This window comes from Sapajus apella, unplaced genomic scaffold (assembly GCF_009761245.1).
Source record: "Sapajus apella isolate SASKATOON/1434 unplaced genomic scaffold, GSC_monkey_1.0 scaffold19, whole genome shotgun sequence".
Classification (NCBI taxonomy): domain Eukaryota; kingdom Metazoa; phylum Chordata; class Mammalia; order Primates; family Cebidae; genus Sapajus; species Sapajus apella.
Genome location: NW_022436959.1, coordinates 25350171 through 25363980, shown reverse-complemented (window position 1 = coordinate 25363980; position 13810 = coordinate 25350171). Strand labels below are relative to the sequence as shown.

Here is a 13810-nt window from a genome sequence, read left to right as displayed (position 1 = left end):
TGAGAGATTTCCATAGTGTTTTCCATAGAGGTTGTACTAATTTACATTCCCACTAATTGTGTAGTGGATATTGAGCATTTTTCCATATACTTGTTGACCATTTGTATGTCTTCTTTTGAAAAATGCCTGTTCATGTCCATTGCCCACTTCTTAATGGGATTTTAAAAAATTGAGTTTTTCAAGTTCTTCCAGTACAATCTGATAAAGAGCATATTCTAATATCTAGTATACCCTAGATATTAGTCCCCTGATGGATGAATAGTTTGCAAATACTTTCTCCCATTCTGCAAGTTATCTGTTTACTCTGTTGATTATTTATTTTGCTGTGCACAAGTTTTTTAGTTAAATTAAGTTTCATTTGTCTACTTTAGTTTTTGTTACCTGTGACTTTGAGGTCTCAGTCATATATTGATTCCCTCGACCAATGTTCAGAAGATTTTTCCGTAGTTTTATTCTAGTATTTTTATAGTTTGGGATCTTATGCTTAAGACTTTAATCCCTCTTGGGCAGATTTTGTATGTAATGAGAGATAGCGGTCTAGTTTCAATCTTATGCCTATTGCGATTCAATTTTCCCATGCCATAATTAAAAGATTTCTTTCCCCAATGTATGTTCCTGTTAGCTTTGTCAAAGATCAGTTGGCTTAAAATATGTGACCTTATTTCTGGGTAATCCATTCTATTCCATTGATCTATGCATCTATTTTTATACTAGTACTATATTTTGGTTACTATAGCCTTATAATGTAATTTGAAATTGGGTAATGTGATTTTTCCAGGTTTCTTCTTTTTGCTTAGGATTGCTTTGGCTATTTGGGCTATTTTTTGGGCTCCATATGAATTTTAGGATTCTTTTTTGTAATTCTGTGAAGCATGGCATTGGTATTTTGGTAGAGATTGCATTGAATCTGTAGATTTCTTTGAGAAGAAAGGTCATTATACAATATTAGTTCTTCTCATTCATGAGCATGGGATGTTTTTCCATCTGTTTGTGTCATTGGCAATTTCTTTCATCACCGTTTTGTCATTTTCCTTGAAGAGATTATACATGTCTTTAAATTTATTTATAACTATTTTATTTTTGTAGCTATTGTAAAAGCTATTGTAAATGGGATTGATTTCTTTCTCAGCTAGGCCATTATTGGTATATGGAAATCCTTTTAATTATTTTATCACTTCCCATTAATATAAACCTTTTTACCATTTGGGGACATAGGAACTAAATGCATGGGAACCACCCAAGTATTTGACTTCTTGATCCAAGTAGCTAATGAATTCTGAGAACTAATTGTACTATATACACTAAAAAAAAAAACAAAAAAGATATAAACAGTAGTGCTTTTAAAATTTATTTAAATAATCACCTACGAAGTAAAAACAAAAAAAAAAATTCTACTGTGATAACATTTAATGCTGTCATCACTTGAATGCATTTTAAACTATCAGTGTAAAGTTCTGATCAAAAAAAAATAGACTTTATGGTTCATTGGCACTTCTACCTCACAGTCTACATTGTCTCTTGTATTAGGAAAGATACATTTTTTTCAAGTGCCATATCCTCAGTGCTTCCTTCATTAAGGGCCAGTGTAGTGTGCCTTTATAGTAATTATAAGGGAGGCTGTTCTATATATTCACCACACTGAGGGACTTCCAAACCTACTTTTACAAAGAAACTGCACTATCCAGTATTCTCATTCTAACTCATATCAGAGGTCAAGGAACTTCTATTCCTCCTAAAAGGACCCAAACCACAGTCATACTTCACCAATAACCTAGTGAGAATCTCTTCCCCCCACCATCAGGCCAGTCCTCTATGCAGTAATAATGGGCAGAAGAAAATCTGGATTATGTGCCATCCTATTGTACTCTTCATCTCAGCTATGATTGGGGGCTGCCATCATTTTACAAACCAGATAGTTATGTATAATTTTCAGGAGTGACCTAAGTTACCCCAGTTCCATTGAAATGGTAAAGCATCTTTTTTTTCTCTCAGCAAGGCATTTTACTTTTATAGGGGTGTGGGGTACACGGACAGAACAGTGATGGCCGCTACATGGTTGGACAAGCAGGGAAGGGGTGTTTGTGCCTGACATGGGTGGTCCCTACTGCTGCGTCATCCCTTATTGGCTAGGGTTAGACTGCACAAGCTAGACTAATCCTGATTGGCTATTTTAAAAAGAGCAGGGGTCTGAGCTGGAGGGGCAGGGTGGGTGTTTTGGCAGAAAGGACTGTTATGGGCATGTCAGAGCAGGTAGCCAGGAGTGATCAGGTGACCAGGATGAGTCAGGATGGAGCTGGGGGAGGGGGAGCAGATGTGAACTACTGATCAGAACCAGTGGAGAAGATTGTTTACTGGAATTACAAGGAAATTAAACCTTAAAGTAGAGAATTAAAGAACAAGAGAGCTGAACATACTGACATACTGATTCTTTGAAGAGAAACATGAGGTTCACTGTAACAATCCCCCATCTTGAATTTTTACAGTTTTCTCTTCAAACTTCCTTAACATATCCTGGGTTAGTTGTTCTGTTTGTTCTTCTAAAAGTAATCTATTTAAATAGAGTAGAGGAGGAGTTGGGATATTTTAGTAAGAGTTGTGTCTACTAGCCTCTGCATGAGTCCTTGGATGCATGCTGACACAACATCTAATGAGAAGTATAATTATCTAATATATCTAGGGCTGTTCTATTCCCTTCAGCCATTTGGCTAGTGGATCCTAATTGTTCAGCTACTCCTTTGACAGCAGCTTTAGTATAGTTAACAAATCACTGTTGGTTATAAAGCCTCTTAAAACTCCCTGAGAATTTGACTTTTTGGTCTAAGCAACCTATATACTTTTAATGAATTCTGAGCACTGATGGTGCTACGTACACTACAAAAGAAAAAAAAGACAAGACATACACTGTAGTGGTTTTTAAAATTTATTTAAATGACCACTTACCAAGTAAAAACAAAACAATGTATAAAATACAAATAATTATACTGTGACAGCATTTAATTTGGAAGTGATAGGTGACAATGTTAATTTCAAGAATGTAAAATATCAGATTCTTGAGAAATCCCCTGAGACACAATAATAGAAGAAGTATATGTTCTATTTACATAATTAACCCTAAATTTGGTGCTCAAAACATTTTTATAGTATTTGGTAAATGCTGTCTACATATAAGTGCCAAACTAATAAAAAACATGTCTATAATAAAAATTTTCTTTTTCCATACTTGCTTTATTTGTCTTTCATGCTGTCCTTTGGTTGGAGAAAACAGGTAAGTATGTTAGACCAGTAAAATTTCTTCAAGTTATGTCATTTTTAGGGGAATAACTGGTAAAGAATAGTAAGAGAACTATCACTTTTTGAATGTCTGCTGCATTTAGGTCATGGTAGTACATACTTTCTATTTACTACCTGTTGAAAAACTTCATAAATGCCTTCTTACTTCTGAACTTGTGTCATCAATCTAAGATGAAAAACAAAGCCAGAGAATTGATCTAACTTAACCAGTCAGGTGGAGGTAAGATTTAAACAGTGGATTGTCTGATCTCAAAGTCCGTGTTCTTTTCATTCTGTAATGGTGTCTCCCTTATAACTTGAAGTATCTACCAGTCTGATTAAGTGTATCAATTTGTAATTCCTAGTGCATTTACTGGGAAATAAAAGAGATGCTTAAGAGAAGGCTAATGCACATTATTGGGCTTGTTCCAGGTCATGAACTCAAATAGCTATTGTGTCATCTGACAGAATAATAGCAATAATAAAAACCATCATTTACTGAACTTCTAATATGTATCAGGCACTCTCCTAGTACATTACATGCATTAGCACATTTAAGCCTCAGAAAACTCCTATAGAATGCATCCCATTAATCTATGTTGGAGATGAAAGAAAAAGATTCAGAGAGATAAAATAACTTTGTAGGTAACATGAATACAATATTTTCCATCCATCTTGCCCCAGATTAATTAACATTGACACCCATGCTCTGTCTATCCTATTCCATCCTACTCATTCATAAAATCAGAAAACAATGTGACATTCTGAATAAAAGTAAATTGTAAGAAGAACTGAAGTTCAAAACACTTGTGTTGGGATAATGCTACCTCATATTATGACTACCTGGAATGATATCCCTCTCTCCTTTGTCACTTAAAGTTTGGTAGAATTAAATAAAGTTTGGAAGAATTTCCATATAGATTGCAGAATATTTTATATGCAGAGTAATAAGTACTGTTATCCTATGTACAAAATGCAAAAGGAAAGAGTAACTTTATTTTTATTTCAAATTTAAGAACAAAGGCATAATTTTAATGTAACTACTGTGTAAAGGACACAGTGACTGTCAATAACAGTAATGTCCTGCATTAGATGAATCCAGTTTAAAAGCGTTTAATGTGAGTATTCTCCTTGAGAGAAAACACGTACCTCTAAATACCCTATCACTTGAATTCTGAAATATGGCTATGATGTACATGTTTCTTGGATTTCAGTGTAACTTCATCATTATAAAAACAAAATCAATTACTTCATTAAGATATTTTGAAAATATATCTATGACAGAAGTTGATAAAAGTTTATGTGTTCAACATTTTTTGTCTGATTAATGCTAAGTCTGGCATTTTGCTCAATTCATTGATACTCTTAACTTGGAATTTCTAAGTGAATATAACTAACCATAATTATTATAGAAACAATCTCATATGCTAAAATAATAAAAAGTGTAAACATAATTAACACTTGTTAATAACAGTAGTTATTCATCTTTCAGTAATATAAATGCTATGTCTCTTGTGTGTATGAAATATGTTTTCCAATTATTCACAAAAGATAAGTATCTTTGAAATGACTGTGATACAAAAATGTTGAAAATTTTAACTTTTATATTTTATTTACTTAATTAATTTTTAACCACAACATCTTGCTCTGTTGCCCAGGCTGGAGTACAATGGTGCAATCCTAATTGACTAAAATATTGAACTCCAAAGTTCAAGCAATCCTTCCACCTTGGCCTCTTAAAAAGTTGTGGGATTACAGGTATGAGCCACCATGTCCAACCAACTTTTATATTTTAATAAATATTTTTAGTATCTAAACTTCTGGGCTTTACTCCCTTATAAAACAACATCATACTAAAGAGACTTACATACCACTTAGTTATTCAACTTTATTGATACTATATCTTTTCTACCATCTTGGTTTTTATTCAATCAATTTTTTATCTCTACCTCCATACCTAAAATGTCCTTTCCCAAAACACTGAATTACCTTACCAAGTCCTCATACTTGATATTTTCTAAAATATTTTAGAATCCCTATCCTAGTCTTTCTAAATTTTTAAAATATTTTTTTTTTGCCACCAACTCCTTTATAGAAAACCTTCTTCATCTAGTATAAACTGCCATTTGCCCTGTACCTTTTCTGATCATACTTTCCTAGCCTGTTTCTCTAGTTTTTCTCCACACTATGTCCCTTTATATCACAATATTCTCTGTGAAATATCCTGGCTTTTCTTTTCAATATTTTTCTTCCTTTAACAATCCTGCCCACTCCCATACCTTGAAATACATGTTTATTATGTTGGATGATTACACCTTCAGCTTAACTCCTTCTCCTAAACTGAATCATCCATGCACTAATTTTTCCATGAGATATATTAATCTGAATATATCATTGCTACCTCAAGCTCAGTATATTTGAATTAAATTGATATTCTTTTTCACTACACTAAGAAATCTGTTCTTCTTTTTTCATACCCTGTATCTCCATTACTGGCTACAAGCATGATGGAAACTTTGATGATCTTAGTTCCAAGGAAAGTTCCTACTTTCCTTGGAAGGCACTGTATCTCCTGCACCCTAAACTGAAGCTAACACTTCTTCAATGTGACCTCAAGCCCTCTTCTACTCACTTTTCTTTATAACTTTTATGGTTGTAGGTCTGTCCCCCTTTGTCTCTCAGTCAGTCCCTGATGCCACTGGCCTTCTAGCTTCTAAACTCATCTCTCTTCATTCTAGACAAACAAAATATCACTCTTCTGCTTGAAGTTTCCAGAGGTTACCACCTGCTTAAACTCCAATATCTTACCATAGTTTGAAAGTTTATTGATAATCTGGTCCTAACTCACCAGATTGGCATGAAATCTTTTCATTGCTATCCAACATCCTAGGCTTAACCTGCAGGGTACTACTGGGAATTTCAAGATCTAGGAATGCTGTTGTGCCTTTTCATTTTTATTTTCTTTCTCGTCTCTGCTTAGAATGACATTCTACTCCTTCTTCAGTCAAAATCCAACTCATCTTTCAAGACCCAAATCATTTATTAAATTCTCTTTGAAACCCTTCACACTTCCTTTATCAGCCAAATAACCTCTCTGCTCTTCTAATGTTCTATTCATGTGTATGGTATGCCATGTTGTAATTGTGTATTTATAGTGTTGTTTAATTGTGAGTTTCTCCTAAAGCTGATAATCAGTTGAATAATAATTTTTTTAACAAGTTAATTGTGAGTTTCTCAAGAGCAGGGATGGCAATATCCCAATCAGCCTCTACCACAGTGACTACATATTTTAGGTCCTCAATAACTCTCTGTTGTGAATTTACTTAAAAAAGTATATATACACATAAAACATTACATATAATGTATAAGTAATATTATATGTGTATATATTATATGTATACACATGTGTACAGTTGGTTCTTAAACAACATGGTTTGAACTGGGCGGTTCCGCATATATGCAGATTATCTTCCACATTTGCCACTACTTAGACAACAAAACCAACCCCTTATCTACCTTCCTCTTCCTCCTCAGCCTATTCAATCTGAAGACAATGAAGATAAAGACCTTTATGATGATCCAGTTCCATTTAATGAATAGCACATATATTGTCTCTTCCTCATAATTTTCCAAATGTCATTTCCTTGTCTCTAGCTTAATTATAAGAATATAGTATATAATATGTATAACATACAAATATGTATTAATTGACTGTCCATATTATCTGTAAAGCTTCTGATCAATAGTTGGCTATTAGTAGTTAAGTTTTGAGAGTGTCAAAAGTTATACATAAATTTTCTACTGTGCATGTGGGTCAGTACCTCTAATCTGTGCGTTGTTCAAGGGTCAACTTTATATATCCTATGTTTGTTGTATATATGTATTTATGTGTGTACTTACAGTTTATGTATCTGCCACCATATGTATTCATATATATGAAGCACTTTAGGGGTGAAAAAGGCCCTTAGATATCATTTTATCTATTCATTGAATATTACAAAATAGGAAACCAAGAACCAAAGTCATTAATGGCTTTACCAAAACTCTATACCATGTTAGTAAGATGCACAGTTTGAGTTCCTGTCCCAGATCTTCATCCAGTGTAATAACTTTCACTACATCATTTTAATTCAATCATCTCACAATTAATTTGATTCCCTATAATTTTCTGTACCAAGACCAAGCTTACCCTATTGGAATAGGCATTCTGGATGTAGGATGCAATAAATTCCTCTTTAAAGGTTTAGGTTGTTAACTTCCTTTAAAATTCAAGAGGGGAAAATCATTAAGTACCATGAGTTCTGAGTTCTTCAAAGAACCAATGTCAGTATGTTCAGCTTCCCTGTTCTTTGTTTTCCATTTCAAAGTACAACTTCCTCGTTCTTTACATCTTCTTGTCCCTATTTCAGTAAACAGCCCCCTCCTAGCCTCTGTCACCTGCTCTGTCCTTAGTCATCCTACAACTCACTCCACCACTCTGGCTCATACACCTGCTCTCTCTAAAACAGTCAATCAGAAGCAGCTTAGACTGTGCAGTCCAACCCTAGCCAATAGGGGGAAGACACAGCAGTAGGGACTAGCTGCATTAGGGATAAGACCCTGTTTCTCTCCCTTGTCCAGTGTGTTCTTGCCATTGTTCCATCCACTAGACACTCCCTTCTATAGAAATAAATTGCCTTGCTGAGAAAACTTTGGCTGGAATGCTATTTTCACTTTGCAGCACCAAGCATTTTACTTACAACATGCAATATCTCACCTCTTTTCTCTTTCAATTCCCTTCTTGCTTCTTTATTTTCATCAAGTGATACACACTTAATGATTCTGTAGCTGCTAAATTTTCATTTATGTTATATCCTTTTTCTTTAAATATTGTCTAGTTCTTTTGAGAACTACTTTCACCTCCTTTATAGATATTTTAAAGCCTCCTTTCCCTTTGGTAAAAAATAATAAGGGAGTCATTATTTTGCTTTCCAATTGAATGAATTTAACCAAACCAAGGATCACCATTAAATAAATATCTTTAACATCCTTATCATACTAGCTTTCATTTGCATACAGCTTTGAGGTTTACAAATCACTTTCTCATAACTGATTTGATTTTCACACACTGTGGATACACAGAAGAAGGTGTCATCACATTTACATGCAGTTGAGAAAACTCGAGTCAAAAGTTAAGTGAACTGCCAAAATTCCTACAGCTAGCAAGAGCTGGGACTAGCACTGGAATCAAGGTCTCCATAACATTGTTTCCAAGAGCGTTCCACTATTTTCAGCTGTTTATTGGCTTGTGCTCATACCATGACATTTATGATGACATATATTGGCACCTCAGATGCTGTACAGTGAATGTTGGCTAGTCTATTTTCCATGTCAATTATTGTTTGGCTCTTGTTACTTTGCTAGCATAAATTTCAACTAGACAAGTGCTATTTTGTCCTAAACTGACTTACCTCAGAAGCTCTTCCCAAGCATTTATATGATACCATTGAATGGTAAATTATAATTTGATTAATGTTTGTCAGTGTGAATGTGGTTTTCACACTGTCAAACCCTAACTGAGGCTAAACTGGAGATCTTCAACTCTTTGTTTTAAATTGAAATAAATTAGTTTTATTTCATTTGAACTCATTAATCAACTGATCTTCAAACTTAAAGTATTAGCAAGAATAATCTTGCTTTTTAAAATATATGTATGTTTCATGCAATATTTTAAGACAAATTGTGTCTTAAATAAATTTAAGTTTAAATAAATAAATTTATTTAAATAAATTTCTGTTTAATCTCCTCACTAAATTTCTAGATAGCAGCACCGCTTTTAAAAATTTCAGATACCGATATTGATGCAACTGTAGAGTAGATTGAGCTGTCTCTTCGGCAGTGGTGCAGAGATGGGCTGAGGCAGGGAAAGAGATCCACTCTCTGAAACCCGTTTGCAACCTCATCATGAATACATACTTTCCCTTTCAACTACAACTTTCTCTTACTGTTTGGCCTGACCAAGTTACTCTTAAATTACCCCCTAGCTCTAAGCAATAAGAATAATCTTTTCCCATTTTACTCCTATGAACATGTGAAGTTTCCTGTCCGCTAAAGAATTCTCAATGTTTTTTAATGGAAAGAGAAAGCAAGCCGGCAGCAAAGGGGTTGGTAATGCCTCACTCCGTATTGTTTTCCTGCCTGTCACAGTCCCGCCAGGACCTCCAAGCATTTTGCCTGGGGGTACTGATGCACAGTTAGTTGCTGCTTGTGTTGGGTGATTGAAAAACAAAGCAAAAGAATTCTCAAGGAAGGAAGGGAAAGTTTGAACCCAGGCATCCTAAGAGTTGCACACTTTAAAAATCCTTCGATTCGCTAGTTAAGAATTGAGTTTTTCAGGCTTTCCGGAGGCCTCACTGGAGCCCCATTTGCCTCTAATTGTTGGAACCGCGCTCATTTGTCTTGTTTCTGAGTATCCCACATATCACAAAGCTAAAGTTAACAATTTCAACTCTATATCTACAAATACCATAACAGTGGGTATATTGCTCGCCTCAAGAATTAAGACCGACGCTAAACTCTTTGCTTGTTCTTTGCTAGAAGTATGTTGGAGAAACTCCTAGCAGAATGAGAATCCAGAGATTAAAAATATTGCACTTCATTATGGAAGTGCAGCATTGCCCTCATTAACTGCAGAGCTGCGAGAGAAATATTCCAGCGACTCACTGTTGCCTCTTAGTTGTTTTGCTTCTCTTTCATAATTGCATCGGACATGACCTATTTGCTTCCTAAGAAATCATACTTTTTACCTTAGGAACCCAGTGTAACCGGGCCATCCAAATGCACCGGGGGCCCTGCAGAAGGCCATCAGCTCCTTAATGTGGCCCCAGATGTGAAGATGGGGAAAGGGTGACTCCGTCCCACTTACCAGTCTTCCACAGATAGAGGGTGGGCGCCTCCGCCTCGCCCTGCGCTGCAGCCCTGCAGGCGCCCGGGCGCAGCAGCAGCAAGAGGAGCTGCAGCGGCAGCAGCTGCAGGACGCCCCGGCGCGGCCCCGCAGCGCCCCGGCTCCCGGACGCCCAGCGCCTGGCTTGCAGCCCCATGCCGCCCGCAGCCACTCCAGGGTCCAGAGCCACAGCACGCTCGGCAGGGAATTTTTCTCCGCTCTTGGAACGTCTTCCCAAAGAGTACAGAAAGCAAAGCTCTTTCCTGCTATTGTTCGCTTCAGATGAGAAGGAGGGAGAGCGCGTCTAACACCAGGGAACAATAGCGTCCGAGGTGGTGGCGGTGGCCGCAGCCGCCGCTGCCGCTGGCGGGGATGCTGCTGCCGCTGCCATCCCGTGCAGAATGGAAGGTCCCGGCGGCTCCGGAGGCAGCTGTCCTCAGGGAGCCTCAGCTGACTGAGCAGGTCTGCTAGGTCTGGGAGGCAGCGCAGCCCCCGCCAGCTGGAGGGGGAGGAGGGGGGCGTGAGCCCAAAGGAGCGAGAGGGGGCTGGAGGCAGAGGGAGGTGAGAGTACCAGGGCGAGAAGGGGAGAGAGGAAAGGGGAGAGGGGACTGCCAGGCGACACCCAGCTCCGACATACCCGCCTAAAGAACTCCTGTGCACATGGTGCGATGAAATATGTTTGGAAGGATGAACCAATAAAAAGAATCATCACCCGGCAGGTTTCAGAATGACAAATAACAGGCATTGATATTCATTGTCACCCAAGGAGTCAAATGCTAGATCTAGTGGCATGTTATTCTTAATACGTATTTACACAAAGCATCAGAGTTTAGGATCTATTTTTAAGCCATGGCTTCTGAATTACTTTGTGTGGGGAGCTGTGTTTGAGATCAGATGTGAAAACATCAGAGCAGCAATGTTTACTTGTCAAAAAAACTCATTTAAACACTTCTTTAAATGTTGTTTTTAACTCAATCTATTCTCAATAAAAATTTTGAGCAATATTGATGTTCTGTGACAAAGTGTCTTTTAATAGCCTTTAAAACTGAATTAGTATTTAATGAGTATTTCCAATACTACCTAATTAGTACAATTGTACAAAAAATAATCTTAAAATTATATTTCAGGTATAGAGTTCTGTCCCTTCATCTACTTCTCTCTGTCAAAAATATGCTAATTCTAAGTATTCAGGCAGTTGTGAGTCAAATGAAAGGCCAAACTGAGTCAGTAATGCTGTCTGGATATCTCAGAATTAGTAAATTCTTCATTTAAAATTTCATTGACTCCAGTTTTTCTTAACTCTTACTGTAGCAACATGCCTGTCACAATCTAAAGAAAGAACCACATGGGTTTGCATCTTTTGTCTTTTATGTTTTCACTTTCTTCTACCAGTAGTAATAGAAGAATGTGTGTGAAGTCAGATAATGTTTTACCCTTCTCCTTCTCCAGTATTTACCCGATAATAATATTTTATTATTAATTCATTTCATAGTAAAGGTAAAATAGTATCAAGGCATTTAGCCATCAAAAACGCAGCAAATGGAAAACCAAAGAAAACTATTATCTCATCAACAATTTTCAGCCAAATAAAATAAAATTTCAAAAGCAGGAAAACTACTTTTTATGAATTTACTCCAACACAGCTACTCGAGTTTAAAATGAGGAAGCTAGTGTTTCTGAAAGAGGAAACCTTCCATAAGGCTCCCTTGGGACCCGTGTCATTTTGCAGAGCCTTCCAGACACAGCCCTTCTGCATGCATTAGATTAAAGCAGGTTTGATCAAATAATTCCCAGGTCCTGCCTGTTTAAGTATTCTGACATCAGAGGAAATTAGCTACGTTGAAGGTTGCAAATTTGGTCTTTGTTTACTTTCCACTCTGTTAGGCCTCTAAGAAGGAATTAAAAGCTCAGAGAGCCCTAGCTCTGTGAGTCTGTGATTAGGAGAGATAAGCCAGTGTGGATTACTATTTCTTCACTGGTGAAAAACAGGCAACAATCAAAAGATTACAGGTTGATAAGGAATAAAAAGGAAGCCTGATCCTAACTAATGCATGGTTTCCTGAAGGACCACTTCTTTCAATAGTTACACCACAGAAGAAAATAAGACCTGCTATTGCTTCCCGGGCTCTGTCCTTTCAGGAAAATTTCCTTGTCCACTCCACAAGGAATCATTTTCCCATCCTTTCTGCTTATATTTCTCAGCTATTGTTAGTGCCCTAAACCTCGAAATCCTCTAACTCTGGCACAGGGATAATTTCAAACTCCGCTAACAGCAGCCCATTGTAAGCATTTGTGGGAAGCCCCAGTCGATTCACCAAGTGGGAATTCATTATTACAGAGGACAGAGAATTGGAGGAGCCAAGTTAATGTGCAAGGTAATTACCTAGGCCTTCAAAAAGCCATCAGACACTAAACTTAATAGCTTAATGTCAAAAGAAATTTTAAGATTCTGATCTTTATATTTACCCATGGTAGTATAATAATAACTCAACTCATCAAGAGTGTAAACATCATAGCTACAAATTCAAGGAATATACAGGGTCAACTTCTAGGTTCAAAGCTGCTACCATTTACAATACACAATTATGGTGATATGTTGTGCAGTAGTGTTTGAAAATAGCCAACACTTGTTTTCCTTTTTTCAATTTCAGTGTACACAAGGCATAGGTATCACACACACACATGCACATATACAAACACACACAATCATCAGCAAAGACATCTCTGAACAAGGCTAGAGAATCCAAGTCATGTAAACATTTGTCTCCACACCTGCCACACATTTGTTCATAACCATGTCATTATTGCACTTGAGGACAAAAATGTATGGGTCTCTGAGGAGACAAAAGTGAGGTATATATTCGGATACATGTTCCTTTGTGAAAGGTATAGTGTCTAGGTAGATAAATCCTATCAATAAAACTGATAGATGGCAAGAGATAGCAAGATGTAGCTATATTTGTTTTCTAGAATATGACATAAATAATACACAAATGTTTAATGACATGATGTCAAAATTTAGTCATGAGAAGTCTCAAGGATGCAGATTAAATTGACCATCTGTACATCCTGCCATGAAGCAAATCGTTCATCATTTTTCATGGAGAACTGTTCAAATATTAATGAGCCAGAGAGATAAAAGTTTTCCAAACCAATGGATGACAAAGGCAAAGCATATTTTTAATAGTTAGAAATGAGAAAATCTAAACTTATCACCTCTCATGTGATATAGGTGTCTTTATCATGCCTCTATTAATTTTCCTATCATTTCCAAACTCCAGAGGTGAGAATGTGTACATACCTATGCACATCTGTTTTCTCTTTTATTACAACATAAGCATATGAATATATATTACAACCCATAAAACTCATGACAATGAGTTTTAATCATTAGTACCTGTATTTTAAAACAATTATGAAATTTTCAGTTCCTTGATGGAAAGGGAAACAACTTTTAACATTGTCAGTTTTATAATTATAACAAATAGTGAAAATAGTTATTTGTTGATAGTGTTACATATGGAAGTATCTAAAGATGTTTATTTTGAAATAAAAACTTAAAAATAATTCTCCACATAAATGCATCTTGCCTCCTAAAAAATAAAAAATACCCAAAGG

The 13810-nt window shown here is 36.4% G+C and overlaps 1 protein-coding gene across 4 annotated transcripts in view; it reads right to left on the bottom strand.

Annotated features, from left to right (window-relative positions):
* Positions 1-13771, bottom strand: part of THSD7A (thrombospondin type 1 domain containing 7A) — a 491756-nt gene extending 477985 nt beyond the window's left edge. For 3 of the 4 annotated variants that reach the window (XM_032286742.1, XM_032286743.1, XM_032286744.1), the window contains exon 1: positions 10175-13771. In XM_032286742.1, the coding sequence (XP_032142633.1) occupies positions 10175-10349 (175 nt within the window). In that variant the 5' untranslated portion in view covers positions 10350-13771. The remainder of the gene's footprint in view (positions 1-10174) is intronic. The other variant, XM_032286741.1, reaches the window with a different exon arrangement.
* Between the last annotated feature and the right edge of the window lie 39 nt (positions 13772-13810).